This window comes from Cupressus sempervirens, chromosome 2 (genome assembly GCF_028749045.1).
Source record: "Cupressus sempervirens isolate cs-2001-9-10 chromosome 2, ASM2874904v1, whole genome shotgun sequence".
NCBI classification, from domain to species: Eukaryota; Viridiplantae; Streptophyta; class Pinopsida; order Cupressales; family Cupressaceae; genus Cupressus; species Cupressus sempervirens.
The window spans coordinates 631,127,359-631,152,653 of NC_143119.1; the positions used below are offsets into that span (position 1 = coordinate 631,127,359).

Genomic DNA, 25,295 nt, shown 5'->3' on the forward strand with positions numbered 1-25,295 from the left:
CAACTCGCTCTTGAGCATGATTTACCCATCTTTACCAATTCTTGGGTGGAGAAATTAGTGTCCAAGCCACCCAATATCTGTGCTCATATAATGATTCAAATTTTCCTCTTTTTCTAAATGCACTTCACTTAAACAATTGCAACGTTTCATTCCTTATGCATACGTTTACAAGCTGTTTGCCACTTTTGCAAACTGTCATTTAGAAAATTTTCACTAGGTAATTGCCATATAAAATGCATTTGATTCAGATATTTGGCCAACTGCTTCATAAGGCTCACTTTCACAACATCTCTGCCAAATAGAGGAACTTCGGGATGAGTCTGCCAGACATTGCCAGTTTGCCACTTCACAGACTTTATAAGCTTTATCATTTAATACGTGCCTTTGATTGCGTTAAACATCATCAGTCAATAACCTCAACAATTTTCTCATTGGAACAGTGCAACTTCAAGCATCTTGCAAGAGTCACTAGTTAAAAAAACATGATGATACAGTGACTTCCCAACCCAGCCAAAGGAAACTATGACAAATTTTGACTTAAAACATTTTGAAGATTTCATCTTTTAAAGGTTTGGATTGGTTAATATTTGCAAGAAAATCAAATCTATATTTGAAAGGATGATTGAAAGGCATTTTCAAATCATTTGCAAACCTAATATGGACAATTTTTTAAAGTTTTATTCCTGATTACACTGGTTGTTATAAATAAAAATCAGATTTGGGGTTTCTACATCGGCATTTTCATGTCTATTGCTGCTATCATTAGTTATCCAAAACTCATTATCTACTTTCAAAGTTCATTACAGAGTATAAAATGATAGTATAATTACACATAAGAAATCAATCATAAATCTTTAGTTTTACTTGATATGTTTGACACATACAGTGAGGATTCATACCGGCATTATGAGGGTTTGAATTTGTTGTTTGGAAGTGTAAGTTTGATTTGCAGGGTTCTGCAATATTGCATTAGTGCTAATCAATTAGGGTCTGGCATATACATTGGTCGTTTGATTATTATTTCAGCTTGTATATGTTTGATAAATCCTCCATCTCTTAGGGTTGTTCAATTGGGGACATCAAACTAAAGTAAGAGAAAAAAACATCATCATTCTTGTGGAAACACATAAGCATGATGGCTACAAAGTTTCACAGTTTAGGGTTGATAAAAAATGCTTCAGTGTGAAATGAAAGGACAGCAAATAGTGAAGGGCATGGAGGTGTAACAATTCTAATCAAAGAATCATGGTGCAGAATAGGACAAAGGAAATCTAAACAAGCAATACATATGGATGAAATAACAACAAAAAATAGGTAACAAGAAGGTTGGTTGCCTGCTATTTTGCACCAAAGGTTTAAAATTATGTAAGGGAAGGAACCTACTGAAGAGAACAGGGTTATACTGAGAGGGGGACAGTAAATCAGTATAACAAACTTCTATTTTTTCAACTCAATATCATAAGCATATAACTTAGTCTGGTAAACAAATTCATACTATAATTCCCATGAGATATATATGTATCATGCACAAAAACATAATACAGGATATCTGTAGAAACCCTTACAGGAGAAAACCACAGCAAATCAATCCTTTCTATATATATTATTCTTTTACAAATAGGCTCAACCTACCAGAGGCACCAACCACTCATTTTATTCATGAGTGCCAATTAACTAGAGGCACCAACCCCTCAGTTATTTAATTTTAGAGTACCATTGATTCAACTTCGTACCTTATAAATGTTGCTCCTACAACAGATGATGAATGAACTTTTTCTCCAAAACTCTCCTATTCAAACTGCTATTATGGTAACAAAAAATCTGCCACAAATAAGATTCAAATCTCCTCATAAAACTCTTATAAATCTGCCATACCATTTATCTCAAACTTCAATATGCTTTCATGATGTTGCTCCAAAGTCCTTTCTATCTCTACATGGAATCCTCTTCACAAGTCTCATGATATATTCGTAATGATGAGTCTGCATAAATCTACCTATAAAGTCTGATTATAAACCTGCTATGAAGCTAAGTCACAAGGTTCGAGTTTGTGTTCATGATTGGCAACAATAGAATTCGAATGAAGTTCAGCATGGACAAAAAGTTCGAAAAAAAATTGTGAATAAATGACCTTTATAATTGTTTTTAAATATAACTAATAAGTATTTACATATATATACACATATTTATTATTATTGGAAAAATAACTAAACTTATGCATTGCTTAAAAGAACATTACAGTTTTAGTACCATGGGAGAAGTCTTGGTGATTGGTGAATCCAGAGCAAGGATGAAATACATTCTAGCCCTCATTTTGAAAAATAGGTACAAAGAGCAATGTAATCCATTGCAGTTGGAGCAAGAGAACAGTCAACTTTGGAAAAGTGGAAATAGATTTCACAGGATTGAGAAATGCTATGCATCACTAAGAAGAATCATTGGGGCTATGTAGTTAAATGACATTATCATAGCAATGGTATTAGAAAATGGCCAAAATGGAGCAGCGTCACCTCTAAAACTTACAATGTTCAATGTGACTCTGATTTTCTTATGGAGTTATATCCCAAGACTATTGGAGTTACTAGGTGGGGACTGCCCTTTAGAGATGAAGTCAGATTTAATCTAATATATGTAAAGCTTGACATACACATAAAAAAGCAAAAAGAAAGTAAAAGTTCAAAACAATGTCACACTTCTGTATCTCTGACCAACAAAATAGTTTCAAAAAAATATTGTTTTGCCCTACTTAGTGTTGAGTGAAACTTGACACTTACATTGCATAAAGAGTTTTGGGTGAACCCCTTTTGCACAAAACTATTAAATAGCTATATTTTGATTTTGAAACATGAGAAAGATTGAATTTGCATACATTCTTCTGAATGAAAAAGAATTTGTTCAAGTCAAAACGCTCTCCCTTCAAGACTATCTATATGGCAGCCGAACCCTTCTTTTATGGCAAATTCAGCAAAAGAAACTTCAACTTCAAATTTCTACAACAAGAGGTACTTTCAGAAAAATATAAAAATACCCTTTAGTAGAGCTCGGAGTCTAAAATTCAAAATAATATTTGTTAAGATTTTAATAAGTTTTATTATGATTTTATTCTAATTTATTGCAAGTAGGTAATGATAATCGAGCAAGTTGTTGATTAGAAATTTAAAAATTGTATTAAAACATTTTAATAATTTGAAAGTATATAGCACAATAGAGGAGGAAGCCTTTTGTACGAGGCTATATTTTTCCCTAAAAAAATTTTAAAAATTAGACAGAAGTTGACATTCCATGTAAACTATGACACTTTGATTAAATTTGACTTAAAAATTTTCTGAAACTGTATAGTCATCAAGTGGTTTAAAAAAATCCATGCACTAGATTTTTCAATTTATCTATGTTGCAAAAAAAATAGGGAAAATAAATTTTCTTTTTTATTTGCAACATACCATCAACCTTACTTTTTCCAAAAGAAAAACAGCAACCAAAATTCTTCTTTTAAATTTATAAAAAAAATAACCAACGAATTTTTAAAATTTTTAAAATGTATAAATATAAACTATATTGGAATTTCTACATTTCATTAATTTATATCTAAGTTACCGATCTGGGAGTGGATCTAGATGCGGATGCGAGAAGCGGGTGAGTGGATGCAAAGATTTTTTTTGAAGGCGATGTGGATGCGTTTGGATGTGTGGATATGTGTGTGTGTGTGTGCATTTGGATGCAAATATATATATATATATATATATATATATATATATATATATATATATATATATATATATATATATATATATATATATATATATATATATATATATATATATATATATATATAGATATGCAATATTTGTGAATCTGTGATCCTAGAACAAACCATTTATTCAATATTCAAGGTTAATGAAAATGCATTTGGATGCGTGTATATATATAAATGCATTTTCATAAACCTTGAATATTGAATAAATGGTTTGTTCTAGGATCACAAATTCACAAATATTGCATATATATGTGTGTGTGTGTGTGTGTGTGTGTGTGTGTGTGTGTGTGTGTGTGTGCATCCAAATGCATTTTCATTAACCTTAAATATTGAATAAATGGCTTGTTTTAGGATCACATAATCACAGATATTGTCAAAATCCTCAAGTCAAGAACCACAAATCTCCTGAACTGGAAATAGCATTAGAAAGGATCACATCTTTAGTCTTATCTATTATCTCCTCAAAGTTTGTAATGGAAGACACCGGGTATGGAAAACTCAACAAAAATAGTAGAAGTTGATCTTTGGATTTAAATTTGCTGCCACACAAACTCTCAAACACATTTTTGCTTGTAACACAAGACAATGCTCTGCAAGTCCCCTCCATACACAAAGTAGCCAATAACCGTCAACCTTCAAATTTAGCAATTCTGAACTCTTTCTTCTCTGCAAACCTAAACTGGATACAAATCTTAAGTTTTAACCAAATAATAGAAGCATATGCTTGTGGAAGCCACCCGAAAGCCCCTCCCCCACATCTGGATAGGAGTGGAAGTTTGTGAAATCACATCTGGATGCCTAAGAGGGGCTTCCAAGTGGCTTCCACAGGCATCCGCCAGGGAATCGGCCTCCACAAGAATTCGCTTCAATCCTCAAGCCCAGAATGTTGGCTTAGGCTTCTAAGATTTATAACCTTTTAAAATTCAAAACATAAACATCACTCATATGTGGTCCAAGTTGAAATTTTTTATTCGTGTTGGTCATTTACTTTTTAAAGTGTGACACAATTTTGAACTTTTACACAAGATGAACAAGTCCACTTAATTAAGAAGAAGTATCCGTCCAAATAAAAACACTCGTGACTCAAGAAAATTTAAATTCTTCAAAATTTCACTCAAACAATTGTTCATGAATATAGAGAAACACAACTTGGATGGAAAGCAAAAATATGTCGATTCCCTTTACACAAAAGGCTTTAAATGCATGTTAAAGGGATAACCCAAAAAAGGAATAAAGAATAGTTTTCCAACAAACCCTTGGTTCGATGAATAGTACAAGGAGATCAAAAGTAACCAAAAAGAATGCAAGATGGACAAAAGCAATGAGTGAAAATTTCTTACTGTTTCAAAAAAGGTATGTGAATAGACAAAGGGAGGAACTAATTACTCCTCGAAAACACTACCCCAAGTGTTTTCGAAAGGAATTACAACAAAATAGAAAACAATATTATAGATTCTCAATGGCTAGTATATGCAGAGTTGATAGAACATGCTCAAGACAACACAACCCAAGATAATCAATGCAACCGCTAAGCTATTCTCTACTAAAGATATTAATTAAGGCACAACAAGACTTGGAGGAGGGAAAGCATAGGATATATATGGCCTCCAAGGAAAATTTTGTAAATAAGTTATATAGATCCTTATACATTACATCAAATGTATATTCAACATGACATACAAGAGGACTTCCCAAAGGATTGGATGACTAGTGTTTTTATCCCTCTCTAAAAAGTGCTGATATCAATAATTTATTAATTTGCCAAATTACAAAACTATTATGGTTAGCCCTCTTCTTGGAAAAAAAATTGGGAGCATTGTTGAATGTAGAATTAATAGGTGGAACAAAAATAGGGAAAAGGAGCTAAGGGGCAAGTAGGCTTTAGACCCAAACACTACATTATGGATTACTTTGTCACCCTTAGATACTTGATTGAAAAGAAATGAGACATCCAAGGTGGCAAGGCCTTTTATTACTTTTTGGACTTCAAAAAGGTCTCTGATATGGTATCTCATGACAAACATTGAAATGGGATGAACAAATTCAGAGTTCCAAGTGAGCTAAGAGAAATGGTTCATAAGCTTATAACAAATCAAGGCTAAAATTAGATTAACTAATGGAATGTCCAAGTGCTTTGGTAGTGATAGTGACATCAAATAGTGTTGCCCACTATCCCCGACCTTATCTGGGTTATGCATTGATAAGTTAGAGGAGAGGATAAATAAAGTTGGTAGTAAAGTAAGTTCAACTTAATAGATTGTAATGTCCCATTTTACGATTTTTGTTAATTTTTAAATCTATTTTTTTCTGATTTTTGGCAACCAAAATGCATTGGAACCAACAGACCAAAAGAGAAACAAAATATAAGAATTTCAACTTAAAGATGAATCATGACATATTGCCCAAATGAAAGTGCTGATTTAAGCTTGATGAGAAATGGACAATCACTATAACACTATGGCATGCAACCAAGCTCAATCTATAAGTATATGCTCGCATATATCAATACCAATGCTGAAATCAATTCTAAAACCTAAAATTCTTTGCTATCTACATGATTCTGAAACCTTCAATTTGCTTCTCTATGTGATATCCCCGTCAAAATAAGATCTATATAATTAAAATACAAATGAATAGATAAATAATAAAATAATATACTAATGAACAGGACTTCAGTCCCAGGCTATACCAGGGATTTTCTTACCCATTCTTTTTCCCCTAGTGCCCGCACTTTGAATGGGGAAAACTTGTAATTTTATTAATTTAATATATAATACAAAAAGGGCAATAGCCTTTTACCGATCTAAATAAATAAATAAATAAAATAATACTAATATAATATTAATTGGTATAGAGATAATTTATTATAATCATATCATAATATTGCAGAATATATTAATATTAGAGTATGAGAATTAAATATTATCGTATAAAATGATAAAATATAATATTTAGATTAATAATCATCGCATATAAAGTGAAGTATATATTATGCATTATATAATAATAATATTAATATCAAAAATTATATTATTAAGATTGGCTTATCGGTGGAGACAGTCTGCAACTCTGTACGGATCTAGTACGTCACAAATCGTGCGGCATTGTTGGCTAGCATTAGTGGCCCTGCGTTTCATTCTTTTGCTTTGTCCTGCTTTTTGTTTGTTGATTTTCGTGTCTTTCGTTTCGTTCGTGTTTTTTAACTTGTTTTTCTGTGTTGCCCTTGCCATTAGTTCATGTGTGGTTTTTCTTCTTTGCCAGTTTGGTTAGGTTGTTCGGCTCCTTCGTTGGCTTGTGCATGTGACAAAGAGCAGATGGATGGTAATGATGAGGCTGTGGCAAGTGAACCGCCGAGTGAAAATCCAATTTGTAAAAATGATGATAAAACGGTGGAGGAAAGCACTTCAGGCAATGATAAACTAGAGGACTCTGGTAATGATGGAAAGGAAGGTTTCAATGAAGATATCATGGGCAATATTGGCTCTGAGAAAAAGAGTAAGAAGCCTTGCTATAAAGCAATTCTTACTAATATTTCAGTACCAGTTTGTCCCGAGTCAGCTTATTTTGAGAGTAAGTTTGAAAGGAAAGCAGTTTCAGAGTGTTCTAATAGAGTGGGAAGAACCGCAGCCCATGGAGATAGATGGGATGCCGGAGATGGTGGCAGACCCACTCTTGGACAAGAAGATGGTAGGAACCCTTCTGACAGTTTGAAAACTCTAACCTTGTCTCCCAATGTGGATATGGTTAAAGTTGTTAGAGCAGAGCAGAGCAGAGTCGGTTAAGAAATATTGTCATTTTCTTTATTTGCTTAGATGTTAATGCTTTACCTTCGCATAAATTTCTTGATAAATGGTTAAATGTTGTTTGGGGAAAGAAATTTGTTTTACATGTTAGTTTCTGCAGAATGCTTCAAAAAGGGCTCTTTGTTAAATTTTTTTAAACCATAATATGCAGGAGAGAATCTAAAAAAAGGTTTTGGAATGTTGGTCATTCTTTATTTAGAGCATTTGCGTGGTCATCAAATGGTAATTTTGAAAAAATCATAAAAAGATCCACGCCAAATTGGGTGGAAATCAAAAATCTCCAAGCTGAATTTGGCCATTTATTTCACATATCTTGAATCCCTTAGGGTCTGTTTTGCAGATTGAAGAATCTAGAGTTACTCTCCCCCATTTGAATGCACGTGTTCTTGTGGCCCTTGATCCCGATGTGGTTTTTCCTCATATTATTTCTCTAGACCTAGAAGGAGAAAATTTCTCATAGGAGGTTTCTCTGTTAGGTAATTTGCATGCTTTTTTTCATTGTAAGCTTAATAGGCATATAAAGAAAAATTATTCGGCTCTTAAAGTGCATTTTGATAAAGCTAATGTGAAAGTTAATAATGTTATTGAATCAGTTCTGGAAATGGTTAATAATGTTGAGGCCACGGCTAAGGATGGTTTACCATTTACACCAAATGAAAACTTGGATAGTTGTATGTCTTATCACTCTTTGTCGTCGAAAATTTCTTTTGAAGCTGATTTATTGGAGTATGGTGGGTTTGTTTCCTTAGATAATCCTTTATATGATAAAGAGTTTGAGGTGATCCTAGATATGCAGGCCAGACATCTTCCTAGTGAAGTTCATCCCATGACCCTCGCTGTGACCTCTCCAAGTGATTCTGCTGAGATTAGGCTTGGTGAGATCCCTGCCAGATTGAATGCTCAACAACTTGCCATTAGATCCATTAAGGAGAAGGCACAGGTTATCAGAAGTAAGGTTGGTAAACCTAAGGAGGTCAGTACTCCCTCACTTGTGATTCAGAAGACTTTAGAAACAGATCTGGGGGGGCTATTCACTGATGTTGTTAGGAAAAAAAAAGAAAGACATGAGAAGAGATCTATCTCTGGTAGTGCTGGTGGCAAGAATGCTATCCCGAATTGTTTTAATAGACTTTATAAGGCTCCAAAGCCTCCCTCTAATTAATCCCCCTCATGATGATTAATATTCATAGTTGGAATGTTAGAGGACTTGAAATGATAGACAGGAAATATATTGTTAGAAAATGGTGTAATAAGTTTAAAGACAAGGACATCATATGTCTTTAAGAAATTAAAGTTGTCGGTTTTCAAGCATCTTGTATGAGAAAATTTCTATGGGACAAAGCTATAGGGTTTCATTCTGAACATGAAAAAGGCAAAGGTGGAGTGGCCATTTTGATTGGTCCCAATTGGGCTGACTCCATCTTGCAACATGGTTGCTCATGATGTCAAAGAGCACTTTGGGTGACATTTAAACATGAGGAGGAAATAATTGGGATATGCAACATATATGCCCCAAATGATTACAGAGAAAGAGTTGTGTCATGGGATTGGTGTTCATCTAAATTGCCTAAAGCATATTGGATTTTTACAAGGGACTTTAACATGGTGGAAGCCGGATGTGATAAACAAGGTGGATTGAAACATTCTTGGAAAGGTAATGAACAATACTTCTAGTTAAAATTCAAAAGATTTTTTAATTTAATTGACCCTCTGGAAAATAATAGGGAGAATTTCAAAGACATTTGGTTCACCTGGAGCAATAATCAAGGAGGGCAAAACAAAGCCTACTGCAGATTGGACAGGGTATATTGTGAATCTTCTTTTTTCTCATTTCAAACTGAAGAGGGTCATTCTCCAATAATTGTGTCACTTGCTGCAATGTCGGATCATTCTCCTATTTCTACGAGGATTCTGATAAATAAGGATGAAAGTGTTAACAGTAAGAGTAATAGATGCAAAGTATTTAAGTTAAATACCTCATTACTCAAGGACCCTGATAATAAAGAGGCTATTAGAATGGTGACATTCTTGTCAAAAATGTGAAATCAATCTTTAAGGCCAGCTAAACAATGGTGTCAACTAGTGGAATCCTAGAAAAAAAAAAATTATCAGATTATTGCAAAAATAGTGGCCAAGGATAGAAATGAAGAAGAGAATGACCTTCAAATCAAATTAAATGAAGCAGAATTTGCTATCCAGAATAAACCAGATGACCCATTGCTTCTGAATGACTTGGTTTATATTAAGCATCAATTAGGTTTTCTTCATAGATATAAAATCCAAGGGCAAAGGATTCAGGCAAAAATGAACTGGCTAAGAGAGGGAGGTATAGGATCTAGATTTTTTTTAACATCATCGAGGCTACGCAAAAGGCAGAAAAGATAGAAGATATTTAGGTGGAGGGTGGCAAAACAAATGATCCAAAAGTTATTAAGGAGGCTGTTTTTCAATTTCTATTCTGAATTGTTCTCTTCAGAATTTGGTCAGAATTTGGTCAAGATCAGCATAAAGAGTTGAAAAAATGCTTGAAGATGATCCCTAAGAAGGTTCCTAAAAGTGAAAGTGATAAGCTTAATAGAAGAATCTCTTTAAAGGAGATTCAAGAGGCTATCAAAGCTATGGCTAATGACAAATCTCCAGGTCTGAATGGGTTGCCTGTCGAATTTTATAAAGATAATATAGAATGGATTGGAGAAGAGCTTTTGCTAATTTATAATGATGCCTTTGAATTTGGTTCTCTGGGCAGTATTGTGAATAGAGGGGTCATTAAGTTGCTCCCTAAAGCTAGGTATAGATCCCTGGTCAAGAATTGGAGGCCCATCACCCTGCTTAGTCTATCATATAAAATTATTACTAAAGTGTTGGCTAGAAGAATTGCAGAAATTACAAAAAATATTGTTTCAATCACTCAAACTGGTTTCATAAAGGGAAGATATATTTTGGAGAACCTTATCACTAGTTGGGAAGCTATGAATTGGGCTAAGGCTAGTGGGCAAGATGTGGCTACGATCCTTCTTGATTTTGAGAAGGCTTATGATAGAGTTGAGTGGCACTTTGTCATTGGAATGTTGAAAGCTTTTGGCTTTCCTTCTTACTTCTGCAAATGGATTGAAATTGGGTTTCAGGTTTCATCTATTGTTATTGAGGTGAACGGGGAATTATCAGACCCTATTATCCTACAGAGGTCTATCAGACAAGGTTGTCCTATTGCACCCTCCTTATTTGTCATTGTTGTTGATGCTCTTTTTTACATACTAAGGGATTCTTCTTTAGGGCATCCTATTAAGGGCATCACTCTCCCTAATGTAGAGGAATTGATCAATGCTCAGTTCACGGATGACACTGCTCTTTATTTGGAACTATCTGAAGATAACTTTTATGTGGCTCTCAATAGACTTAATTGTTTCTACACTGTTTCTGGAGCCAAAGTGGCCCCCCACAAGTCATCTATTATGGGATGGAAGGAGGTACCTCCTAGTTGGTTAACAAAGATGGGTTGGAAATGGACTGGGCCTAATACTATTACTAGATATTTGGGTATTCCATTTTCTCTGAAACCTTCCTTTGCTAATATGTGGGAGTGAATGTTCAGCACGATTAATAGAAAACATATCAGATGGCAGACCCACTCCCTTTCATTGGCTGAGAGAGTTCAGGTTGTGTAGAAGGTCCTTTCTTCCCATCATGTTTATTTTGCTTCGACTTGGTTGTTTACTAAATCTCAGTTTGATATGATTGAAAAAATTCTCAGAGACTTTTTGTGGTTGAATGGCTTGGGATCCAAGAAGAGACATTGTGTTAAATGGGAGTGGTGTTGCCTCCCCAAACAGTTGGGGGAGTTGGGGATTAAAGATATTAGAATTCAAGGTATTGCTTTTGCGGCTAAATGGATATTCAAAGCTTTTTGGGGGAATGAATCTTGGAAGGTTCTTGTGAGAAACAATGTTGAACGGTCTGTAATTAAAAAAGGTAAACATTGGGCTAACATTTCATTTTGGGATATTATCATGGGAGACTTTAAGATAAAGATGTTTGGGTCTAAAGTGTTTAACTCCCTCTGGTCTGCATGGTCACAAGTGAGGGAGTTCATCTCCTATAGAAATGCCACTAGGGGACCTTCAAAATATATTGTTGTTGACAGATCAATCTAGTGGGGTCTGTATTTGAATAATAAACCTCTTGCTCTTACTCAGAGTTGCTCTGCAAAAAAATGGAATGAGAAAGGTATTTCTCTGATTAGTGATTTAATGATGAATAGCAGGCTTGGGTCATGGGATGAGATATCCAGTAAGTTTGATATCCCTAAGTCTCAAAGGAAGACCTATACTCTTCTGTCCACAGTGATAAGCAAGCAGAAAATTGGAAAAATCATGGATAGTGATACTTTTATCAAAAATATAAAATGGAATGATGGCACTGTTATTGACAACCTTATGCTAAACAAATTTATGGAATGTTTAAAATTGATCACTCTATGTTACAGCTTATAGTTAATTGTTGGGGTTTAGACTGTCCTTTCTCAAACTGGCATTTTTTCTTTGATTATTTTTGGAAGGGTCCCTGTGAGCCTAAGGTTATTCATTTTAGATGGTTGTTGTTGATTAAGAAGCTTGTTGTTGGGTCAGTGTTGTCGTCCATTAATGTTGAGCCTATGACCTGCAAATTGTGTAATAAACCCGAAAGTTTTGAGCATTTTTTTTTATTGTATTTATGCAATTAAAGTTTGGGCCATTTTCTTTGGATCTCCAATTGATTGGAAGAATATTACTGGTTTCTCTTGGTGTGAAATTTTGGCTAGTTATGTGAGATCTTTCAACTTATCTTTTAACAAATTCTGGTTTACTCTTACTAGTGAAGTACTATGGATTCTTTGGAAGGAAAGGAACAAGGAGATATTTCAAAACATCAGAAGGTGCCCTACTGAGTTTAATCTTAAACTCATACATTTTTACATCATGTCACAAATATCCTTCTGCTTGGAGATTCCAAAGTCCAAATTCATGAAGTTGATGCATGATGAAGTTCTGCAAATCTACAAAGATGAAGTCAAGGCAGTGCAGTACATTGAGAAATATCAAAGTTTTCTTACACAGACGGAAATTGATGAGCTTAGCAATCTTCTGGAAAAATGTCATCTGCATACTGATAAGGGGGCAAATACATGTCTTGTATTTGCAACAGCACCTGTTGGTACTACTGTTCAGCCAAAGCATGGTTATCAGAAGTCCTAGTGTTTACTTCTTTTCTTGTTAATGTCGAGCTTTTTGAATCCAACGCTCTTTTGGATGCTCATGTAAAAAACAATATGTGCAGTCCCTTCTAGGTTATTGTCCTTTGATAGTTAAAACACCTGCCTCCATTTTTGTATATTAGTGACGGTTGGTTGTTTTTCAAATTGAAAGATATCTATATTGTTGATTAAACTTTTTCAATATTAAAAAAAAAAAAAATCATATTATTAATATTAATAGATAATAACTCAACAGCAATACTAATGTTAATAAATAAAATAATTAATTAAATGAAAAGACACACCTTTTCTCATATCAAGGTATATACAGAAATATTAATCACCCAAAAAGCATATAGAAGATAATATTAGATATATGGAATTGGTCTGCAAAAAGTTCAATATGAGAACTTTAAATAACTTATGTAAGGTCCCGACAAGGAGACTACAAATGGTATCAAAGCATGTTCATGCAGCCTGAGGGGAAGAAAAAAATATACACAGAGGAAGATATAATAATAAGAATAAGAATATGCATCAAATGTTGTGCTATGAAAATATATTGATGAAAAGATTGCTATATCAGGAGTCTGTTGTCACCGAGGAGGAGTCAACACAACCAATGGATATCAACCACATTAAGATTAAACAATCATACACTAGTAGTCTTCGGCACTATCTGATTTCCGAATAAGCAGCATCGACAATAGCACTCCATCATCATGTCATTGTATTTGTCTGAACACGACCCTATAATATTGGAGTTATAATATTTTGAGCAGTTCGAAGCTAATCACATACAATGATCCAATTGACACAGTCTCACTAAGAATAGTAAGAAGTGTTCAAGCAAACCACAGAAATAGAGAGAGGTCAGAAGTTAACAGAATTACAATTAATAATTTAGAAGTTAACAGAATTACAATTAATGATTAAGTTATGCTAAGATTGATATCTAATCCAAAGAACGATATGAACCATCATGATGTGGAGCGAGTTCACAATAATGAAAATAAAATAATAAATGACACAATTTACAAGGGAACCATATGGCAAACTCCTCCTAGCACTTCTTACTCTTGAACTAGGGTTTTCTCAATCACTTGATTACACACATTTCCAATCCCAACTAACAATGGATTCACCTTCACATGGACATTGTTTAATGTCTCCAATCAACAAATAGACCCCTTGTTCGGGTAGAATCTCTATCTTGTTTAGTTCTGCACGTGCTTGGTTAGTAATATATCATACATGTTAGAATAACTCTTTCCATGAGTATCGGGCCTTCATCCTCATGGAAAGATCTTCATTTCCTTTAAAACCTACTACAGCAAATAAATAATTAAAAGAAATCTACTCATTCTGCAACAGGCGTAACAACAAACCTATAATAACATGAAACTTATCAACAAAATACTTGGAATGATGAAGGAAACTTTATTAATGCATTTGTAGAGCCAACCAATTGGTTTGCGGACCACAATATGGAATTTGAGTTGTAAAATATCTAAGTTTTAATATTGTTGTTCACCAATCCGTACATACCAGTCTTTCAATATATTCTCTCCCCTTTACATCAGAGACTCTTTCCAATTTATAAGACACCCTATAATAACTGACTCCAACCAACTATCATCGTTGAGTTGGGTATTTTAAAATTATTACAACTTAAACTTCCCTCTAAACCAGCCGTTACCTTTTTTTATTTAATGTTTGAACTTGAAAAGCCATACAATGGTTTTATTAAACATTAAACTCTTTCCTATACCTATAACCTATCTTGAAGACCTAATATTATTTTAGCATCATTATAGGTTCCAAGACTGCCCAATTGATTTGATGACCTTGTTTATACATTCCTTCCTTCTGATTTGTTTTGATGATCTTTGCGGTCTTTATAATCTTCAACTGTGGCTTGAATATTTGAGGTGCTCCTGCACCATACTTCCCACCATAAAAGGAACTCTTGCCCCAAGAGTTGACCTATGATCCATTGTTCCTTGCTCCCATCTGCTGCTGTTGAGGGGTGAAATTATTCCCCAAAGTGATCTGCTCCTTCATCCTGGTTCCTACAGTCACACACCAAGATTTAGATACATAAATATTTGGGTTAGACTATCCTCTTGCTTGATAGTATTGCTGCTGCACATTAGACTGTTGGAAAGTCTTTATTTGTCTCTGCTCTGTCACCATGTCATCTTCATCTATCTGCCCTCTTAGAGGACACTTCATTGCTCCAACCAAAACAAAAGGTTGTTCAAACAGCCCTGCCACCCCTAGATTGTCCTGCCTCTTAGCCTGGCATTGCTTCCAACCAGTATCATAATGTGGAGTACCCTGATCCTGCACTAGAATATCTCTACCAAAACACATCAATATAGTTTCCTTATGACTCCTCACCAATGGATGCAACTTATACTTCACCTTTCCTTGTTGAACTAAATATGTATTTTCATAGCCATTATGCATGACTCTCCTTGAACATTGCCAAGATCTTCCCAAAATGAGATGCCCACAAGTCATGTGCATGACATCACATAGTACCTTGTCTCTATAACTCCCAACTGAAAACTCAACCATCACTTGATCTTTAACCAACAAATTTTGATTCTCATTGACCCAAGTAGCATAATAAGGAGCAGCATGTGCAAAAGTTTTCAAATTCAATTTCTTAACAACTTCATAAGACAACATATTATTACTTGCCCCTGAATCAATTATAAACTTGCATACCTTGCCTTGAATGAGACAATTTGATCTGAATATGCTTGGATCTTTTGGTATTTGATTGCTTCTTCCCATCAGTAAGCACTCTCCTTCTTCTGGAAGAAGTTCAATGGGTTCATTCTGCTCATCCTTTCTTGGCTCTTCATCAACCAAGTCTTCTCTTCTCTCTCTCCCTTTGTCTTCCTGCCATTTACGACACTGAAAGGACTGATGGCCTACTTCATTACAAGTGAAGCATCTTCCCGTGAACACTCCACTTCCTCTTCCTCCACTTCTTCCACCTCTATAACCCCCTCTTGATTCTAAAAATGTTTTGTCCTTATCCTTATCATTGCTGCTCTGAAAATCAGTAGTACCTCTTCCCCCTCTTCCTCTCATGGAAGATCCACCTCTATTGCTGCTCTGCTTTTCTTGTCTCCTTCTTATCTTCTCTTCAGCCCTCAAGGCTAACTGATAACATTCATCAACTGACCTTGGGGTAGCAAGACTAAGTTCATCCTGGATATTGAACCTTAGTCCCCCCATATACCTTGCAATCTTTTCTTCCATCTCTTCATCATGATCCACCCTAATATCAAGCTTGTGAAATTCCTCAGTGTACTTCTGTACATCCATCTCCTTTTGCCTGAAATCTCTCATTTTCTTGTACAACTGTACTCTATAATCCTTTGGCAAAAATTTTGCCTTCATTTTGTCCACCATAGTATACCAAGATGTGATCTTGGTTCTACCATTCTTCCATCTGTCTACCTGGATGCAATCCCACAACAACAAAGCATGTCCCTTCAACCTAGACTTTGCTATCTTCACTTTTTCCTTCTCTTCTATCCCTTCACACTCAAAGCAATTTTCCATTGCACTGAACCAATCTATTAGTTCTTCATCATCCATCTTTCCTCCATACATGGGTAAGTTTGTCCTTACCCTTTTATCTTCATTTCTTATGGCTTTTGCCAACTTAGCCATTCTTACTTCCTCAGGGTCCTTTTCTTCTTCTTTGGGTTCTTCTTCCTCTTCTTCATCTCTGACTTCTTCATCCAATCTAATGCTCTTATCTTTCTTCTCTATTGCTGACAGCCTCTCCATCATGGAGTTTATCAATCTATCTTTTTCAGCATTCTCTTTGTCCCTTTGGTCTAATGATGCCCTTAAATTTTTGTTATCTGCCACTTGTTCTTTCACTATCTTTGCCAACTCCATATTTGTCAACCTTGTAGGAATCTCTTCTTCTCCTTCAGACATGGTTGCTTGATCAACTTGGTACAAGAATCTACTATAGGGTTACTCCTCTCAAGATAGTTCAACTACAAGGGCTCACTAAGGGATTCAAGAACCAACTTCGCAAGACCAATTACGCCTCCACAAGACCTTTCCCTCGCTTTGATACCAATTGATGTGGAGAGAGTTCACAATAATGAAAATAAAATAATAAATGATACAATTTACAAGGGAACCATATGGCAAACTCCTCCTAGCACTTCTTACTCTTGAACTAGGGTTTTCTCAATCACTTGATTACACACATTTCCAATCCCAACTAACAATGGATTCACCTTCACATGGACATTGTTTAATGTCTCCAATCAACAAATAGACCCCTTGTTCGGGTAGAATCTCTATCTTGTTTAGTTCTGCACGTGCTTGGTTAGTAATATATCATACATGTTAGAATAACTCTTTCCATGAGTATCAGGCCTTCATCCTCATGGAAAGATCTTCATTTCCTTTAAAACCTACTATAGCAAATAAATAATTAAAAGAAATCTACTCGTTTTGCAACAGGCGTAACAACAAACCTATAATAACATGAAACTTATCAACAAAGTACTTGGAATGATGAAGGAAACTTTATTAATGCATTTGTAGAGCCAACCAATCGGTTTGCGGCCACAATATGGAATTTGAGTTGTAAAATATCTAAGTTTTAATATTGTTGTTCACCAGTCCGTACATACCAATCTTTCAATATATTCTCTCCCCTTTACATCAGAGACTCTTTCCAATTTATAAGACACCCTATAATAACTAACTCCAACCAACTATCATCGTTGAGTTGGGTATTTTAAAATTATTACAACTTAAACTTCCCTCCAAACCAGCCGTTACCTTTTTTTATTTAATGTTTGAACTTGAAAAGCCATACAATGGTTTTATTAAAAATTAAACTTTTCCTATACCTATAACCTATCTTGAAGACCTAATATTATTTTAGCATCATTATAGGTTCCAAGACTGCCCAATTGATTTGATGACCTTGTTTATACATTCCTTCCTTCTGATTTGTTTTGATGATCTTTGCGGTCTTTATAATCTTCAACTGTGGCTTGAATATTTGAGGTGCTCTTGCACCACATCACAATCGATTTATTATCAAATATGAAGATTTATGATTATTGCAGATTGATGCAAAACAATATGAGGTGTTGGGAGGTAAAGAATCCTAATAGGACGTCGAAGAATATTATCAAGCCTTATGTTTTATCGATGAGAATATATTTGAAGATCCATAAGAATAAGCCAGGTACTATACTAATTATCCAACCAATGATTAGACAGTCAATATTATATTATGATTCCATTATGAATAGGTACATGGTGACAATAATACTTTGTAAATAAAAAGATGTGATTAGTGTACGAGCTTAATCAACAATTATATAATCATTTGAGCAATGCTAGCTGTTATGGATGGGTACAGTTTCTTGAGGACAATTCCGGAGTGAAGAACAACATGTATTTTGAGTTCTAATGGATAAGACCATCCAGTAAAAATCAAGATATGTAAGGAGTTCAAAATCGATCATCCAATCATCATATTACAACTTATTTCTATTTAAGCTATTTCGATCTGCTTGATTGAGCACTTGCCTTCTTGGCATAAAGACGGTTGCAAGTAATTGCATCTTAATCCCAGACGACACCATAGTTGCAAGAATAAATACTCATATCAGAAATAGTAAACTATCACTATAATCCACTCCATGGCATGCAAAATATAAGTTTCATGCGATCATATTATCATTATCAAATTTGAGATGCTCAGTAACCAGTATACAAATCAATATAATTAAGGTCTGCAATGATTACACAGTCCTGGAAGAAAGCGGTTATCTATACTGTAATGTAATAATGAATCAAGAATATGATGATAAATATACATGTGCTTAGCTTTACTTATCAATGAAAAAAAAATACGCATTAGTAATCGTCAACAACAAAGTCAACGGAGAAATATAAGAAAGAAAATTAATAAGCATCTGGTTTGCAGAACTGTATATTACATATAGTGAGATCTCTTACACTGCTAGCATCATCGGAAAAAACAGAAAAGACATTCCAATCATAAGACACAACTTTGCATCTTCGTGGCCAGTATGAACACTATTGCCTACCTTCTTAGTTAAACATAATAAAAATTTGATAAGAAAGAATATCATAACATGATCTTTCATAAACACACATGCTCAAACTGGTTATTGATTCTAAGTTGGGAAGAAGAGCAGAAAAGTAATAAGGGAGAGGCCTGTGTAAATTTAACCAATTGGTTATTCCAAGATAGGGTAGGGAACAGCAATCCCAAGCGCCTTGCAAACATGTCCAAGAAAGGCTTAAGGGCTTGGATCTGTAAAATCTTGAGGGAAACCTTTGAGTTTGGTGTCTAAGCAACCTATTGTTTCTCAACATTCTCACAGACTAGAATAATAACCAAGAAAGCATGGTCTTCTTAATTCACATATAGTTTATTACTAATTTACCTATAGGGTAGTTTGACGAGAGAGAAAAGAGGTGTATTCAAGGAGAGGCTAGTGTAAATCCAGCCAACAGGTCATTCCCAAGATAAGGTAGAGATCAACATCCCCAAGTGCCTTGCGAACACGCCCAAGAAAGGCTTAAAGGCTTGCATCCATAAAACCTTGAGGGAAGCCGTTGAGTTTGGTGCCTAAGCAATCTGTTACATCCTAAGTATTCTTGTCGACTAAGAACAATAATAAGACCAAAACAAAACAAGCATCCCGCTAAGTAGGCCACCTCGGTGGATGCTTAACACCTGCCACCGAGGCCAAGAGGGTCAAAGTTCCGCTCTTGGGCTTAGTACGGGATGGGCGTGGAGTAATTTATCATGACTCACATTCTCTTGAAATTATATATACACGTATGTACTAATGATCACTTGTAGTTGTAGGATTCTATCGAAGAAGTAAATTTTGTAAATCTTTTTGTTGACCCTAGCTCATTGCAAATCGTAAGGCATTAATCAAGAATGCATGCATTATATGTTTGCATCGTCTCTACTTCATGTCTTCATGTATTCATGTGTCTACTTCGTGTTTTTATGCACTCGTGTGTTTACTTTGTGTATGCTTCTTATTTTCATGCATACTCCATAAATCCGTTATACTTTCTTGCATTCAAGTATGTGCTCTACAAGAAAAGTTATGAATATATCTTTTTTGCTTGAAGGCAAGCAAAATTTGAGAGGGGAGGACTGTGATATCGCTGTCAAACTAAAATCTATAAAATTAAAATATTAATGAATAGATAATAATAACTAAATAAAATAATAATAATATAATATTGATAATGGTATAGTTATTATAATCATATCTTAATATTGCATTATTTATTAATATTAAAGTATGAGAATTAAATATTATTATATAAAACGATAAAATATAATATTTAGATTAATAATCATAATATACAAAGTGAAGTGTATATATTATGCATTATATGATAATATTAATATTAAAAATAATATTATTACTATTAATAATAAATAATAACATAATAACAATATTAATGTTAATAAATAAAATAATTAATTAAATGAAATGACACACCTTTTCTCTTATCAAGATATATAAAAAAATATTAAATCATCCAAAAAGGATATAAAAAAGAAAAGATGTGTCTGCAAAAAGTTCAGTATGAAGAATTTAGGTAAATTATGTAAGATCCTGACAAGGGACATTACACTCTAGTCCTTAAGGCCTTCAATAAATTAAGAATCTTCAACACTTGAAACTCGGTCCAGACATGTTGATTTCACTGCAGAAACACTACGGTGACAAATTGTAAACTTGAAACTTGACCCAAACAATTTAAAGTACTAACAGTAATTTTGCAACAGCAACGTTATAGCAGCATCATGTAAACTTGAAACTTGGCCCACATACGTCGATTTGATGATGAGGTGCAGTTTTCATGTAGATATAAATTGGACAACTACAATCAAAAGAGCTCAAACAGATCCTTGGGTAGAACGACCTCAACTGATGTGGAAGATTTCATCCTCAATTCAATGGAAAGCAAGAAGTTTTTGTCCTCCAAGATCTCCAAAACAAGTGATTTCGTCCTCGGATGCAAACTTGACCACAAAGCTCAAATTCCGGAAGTTGAATGGCAAAGTGATGATAGAACATGAGATCCAATTTAACACTGCTACTAAGAAAAGTTGCTAGAAATGCTTTTATGACAATAAATGATGAAAACCCCTCTCAAAACTCTCCTAAATGATGGTGCACGAAATATATTATAAACTGGCAACAAACAAGCACAATCAATTCTAAAACCTAAAGATCTCTACAATCTGCACATTCTTATAACTTTCGGTTTGCTTCTATAACCTTTAAGATCTTGAATCAACTCAGAAAACTTCGCCATTTTGAAGTTGGCCCAAAATGTTTACTTCACTTATCAACATGTAAACTTGAAACTTAACTCAAAAATGTTGGTTTCATTGTAGTGACATAGTAGCAACGTGTAAACATAAAAGTTGGCCCAAAAATGTTGGTTTGATGATGTGATGCAATTTGCTTCCAAATATAAATTGAAGTTTATGCAACCACATTTATTAAGCTCAAATCTGATCCTCGGGTAGAATCACCTCAATGGATATAAAGAATTATTTCCTTGATCCAATTAAGGAAAATCAAGAGTTTTTGCCCTCTAAGATCTGCAAGAGCCAAGGATTTAGGTACTCGTGTACCAGGTTTGAACACAAAGCTACAATTCTGAAACTAGAATGGTCAACTGATGATAAAACATGAGATTTAAATGAATACAAGCACCCTCCTTTTGTAGTGCTCCGTCCAATTTCCTCAAGTATTATAAAAAACATTGAGTTATTGAAATAAAAAAAAATTATTAGTCTACAACACACTTTTTATTTTAATAATCATATTATTTGTATTGCCCTTTAAACTACAAATTACTGAGCCAAGGATCAAAATAAAATTAAAAAAATATTTCCGTTGTTTTACCTTTTAGCCTATAGGAAATGGAGATAGGCTAGAGATCTTCTTTGTGGCCTTGTTTCTGAAAAGAGAACATGACATAGACACATAAAAATATTACTCTTATATGTGACTGGTGTCACTCTAATTTAAAAAACAGCCAGTAGTTGAGAAAGGATTTGAGGAGTCTAGAAAATTTTTATTAGGAGGTAAGGATGGAAGCAAACACTACCAAACCAAGATAGTGATCTTATTACAAAGAAAAATAAATAAATTTCTCTAGAAATAATAGAAGGATACAAGTACTTTGGACTCAAGGTTTTACAATAAGCTCAGCTAGGAAACATGTAAAATAATAAGAATTCAAAAGGGATGCAAAGCTTTACATTCACTACAAAATTGATGCAGAGAGTGTGGAATTATGCAATTTGAAAACCAAGAGAATCCTATTTGGTCTAGCAAACATTTGTGGTTGTGAAATTTGAGGCAACATCATGTCAAATCAGACACGAAGGCAAGTAGAAAATATTCAACAACATTTAATTATGAGCTACCTTAAAGTTTAGACTTCAGTTCCATGTGCAATTTTGTTAACCAAGACAACTACTGTCCCAATGAAAGCATCAATGATAGTCCAATTGTTAAGCTATCTAAAATAAACTCAGAATGGAGAACCACTAATGGCCTAGCCTTGTTATTAAGAATATTTAGGCAGAAGAAAACACAAGGATGAAACCAAACGACAAGCAGATAAATAAAGGGACATTAACTTGTAGGATTGTCTACATAACACAGGAAATGAATTAGTATAAGAAACCTTAAAGATGGCCATGTGGACAAAAAAGTATTGATTGCAAACAATTTAATCTCACATGGAACCATATGAAAGAGCTTACATCCAATTAAAGACTAACGCACATCATTTTAGATATGAAACCAGCAAATGATCGCAACCTAAGGAAAAGTCCCAACCAAGAACATTCCTATTTTATAACAAGGGTGTAGGAGAGACAATATATCACTAGATTATAGAGTGTCTAATGTACAGTTACATCTATATCAACCACAAAGACACCTTGAGAGTAGACAACCTAAACACCTTATTTAAGAGACAAGGTTGGACAAGGCTGCAAAGTTTCTTTATTGTAATCCACTACATAAGAACTGACACCAAGAGGAGTTTATAAACTTTAAAAACTTAGAATCCTTGTGTACCAAAGTGAAGCTTGCATGCCAATCTTTTGGTCTGGTTCTTTTGGTCTCATGGACATTATTAAATTATCCTTTTAAATTATCCTTTTATTAAGTGCTTGATTATAATCATAGAAGAATGAATGATGCAAAGGCAAGGCAGCTACCTGTTTGTCAAGAGGATGCATGAAATCTTCAGGCCGAAGGCCTTTCGCTACAACTGCTGCTGCTCTCACTTTCCAGTCTGCACGTTTTCTAAATCGGTAACCCCTCTGTAAACCCAAAATCCACACAAATAAGGGTCGGATAGCTATAATTGGCACCGGTGAATATGAATTGAAGAAAGCTATAAATAGTGCCAGATGATATGAATCTAATAAATTTGCAAACAGTGGTGGGCGAAATACCTGTGATGATAAAGAACCATACAGAGTGGCTGTTGCCATGCTTACAGTAGCACAATTTGCAGCTCCTCTGGCGCCAATCCATGGTCCGGCTGGAAATGGATGCTGCCTACTCACCCTCCACGTCTGCATTATCACCTGTACTTATTCCACCATTTTTATAAAGCTTGTCCTCCTTTGTAATATATCATTCTGGATTTAGTTCCTCGTAATTACAGTCTCTTCTTTGGCCACACGTTCCAATTAAATCTAATTTGAAAAAATTCCGCTTTTTTTATTGCCACCAATTTTCCTGTTGGTTAATTGAGAAAGCCCTATTAATAAGCGAGAAAATAATTGGTGTAAATAGCAGTTACGTGTTGCAGGCTTACATGATTTAAAAGCTATGTATATTAGAGATAAGTACTCTTAATTTATTCTTATGCGAGGATAATTTATTTAAATAGTTTTGATTGAATAATTTGTAAAGAAGTGGTTTTGGTTGAATAATTTGTAAAGAAGGCAATTAGGAAAAGAAATAGGTACTTTGTAGTTGGAGTATTTGTAGTATTGTAACTAGTATAAATGTCTTAAATAAATCTATTTATAGAAGTGTCGATAGATATCCATCATAAACATGATTAAAATTTAATCTACTACATCTAAAAATATTTTTATTTTCATTCTTGTTTTTTTCACTTTTTTAAGTTTTTTATATTTTAATACATTTTTGCACTTAAGTTTTTTAAAGTTTTTTTTAAATGATTATTTATATCTCTTAAGTGTATAATTTTGACAAATGATTTATGTAATATTTATTAATTTAAAACATATATATATAATATTAAGATTTTGACATGTAGATGGTTGTCAAATTTAAGCTACAAAGTAAATGTTGATATTAACACACTCACACCCTCCCACTCCACCCATTCTATCATTTAGAATGCCTATTGGCATTAATTAAAATAATGTTTCTAATTTTTAGTTATCATTATTTTTAAATTATATTTAAGTATTCTTACTTTTATGATATAGTATTTGATAATAAATGTTATAGTTATAAAATTGTATTAATAATAAATGTTATAATAAAAACATTGATGTTTCAAAGATGATATAATATTTTGAATCTTTTAAAACAAAAATTGCTTTGCAATTGGGATAGAGTGTACGAAAATCCTTTCTCTCGAGGAGGTCTTTTGAAGGGCAAAGGACCATCCTCCACTTGCTCTAACACCCTACAAACATGAATACAATGTAGGAATTAACCATTTTGCAATGAATAATAACTCTTTGAGGGGTATTTCTTAGGGAATACATACAGTTCCTCGTTTGAATATCGTTACATGGACTGGTGTGGCATTGGAAACCTTCATCCAAGCCCTCAAAAATGGTCCCAAACTTCCAAATGGAGTCGCGTTCAAGAGGACAAGGCAAAGAAGTGGTAATGGAGAATGCAGCAGATGAGAATCTAGTAAGAACATGTCCTCCTCTACTTGTGTTTTTGTACATAATTCACAAATGAACAATCATTAAGAGTGAGATTGGTAGGCTTAGGAACACCACCATCTTCCTTGTTGTTCAAGACCTTAAGAAAGCACCTATTATATCCTTCCTAATCAATTGGCTCCACAATAACTAGAGCAAGAAACTAGAATATCAGTTCTCATACCTTAGCATGATACAGAATGGACTTTTTCTTCGAGCTTTTTTGAAGACCCTAATGCCTATAAATGAATTGTCAAGAAGCAATTTTGGAAAATTGGTAACTCCAATTTTAGAGCAATCTCGTGGTCCCTAGAGGCAATAAATGCAAAAATATTGGCTCTTTTAAATTTCTCTATGGTGGATCACCATCAATAACCTCCCCCATTCCTATGTAATCTCATTCCTCAAGCGTTCAAGCCCCTTGGCAAAGTTATTAAAATAGACAAATCATCTACTCTCCTCCCTTACACGAATGCA

General features: G+C 34.2%; 1 protein-coding gene across 1 annotated transcript in view; it reads right to left on the minus strand.

The window, feature by feature from the left end:
* Positions 1-23,504, minus strand: part of LOC149574950 (Peptidase family M48 family protein) — a 175,934-nt gene extending 152,430 nt beyond the window's left edge. The window contains exons 1-2 of the mRNA XM_089814795.1: positions 23,352-23,504; positions 23,112-23,216 (exon numbers count right to left, since the gene is read on the minus strand). Coding sequence (XP_089670921.1) covers positions 23,112-23,216; positions 23,352-23,480 — 234 coding nt within the window. The 5' untranslated portion in view covers positions 23,481-23,504. The remainder of the gene's footprint in view (positions 1-23,111; positions 23,217-23,351) is intronic.
* Between the last annotated feature and the right edge of the window lie 1,791 nt (positions 23,505-25,295).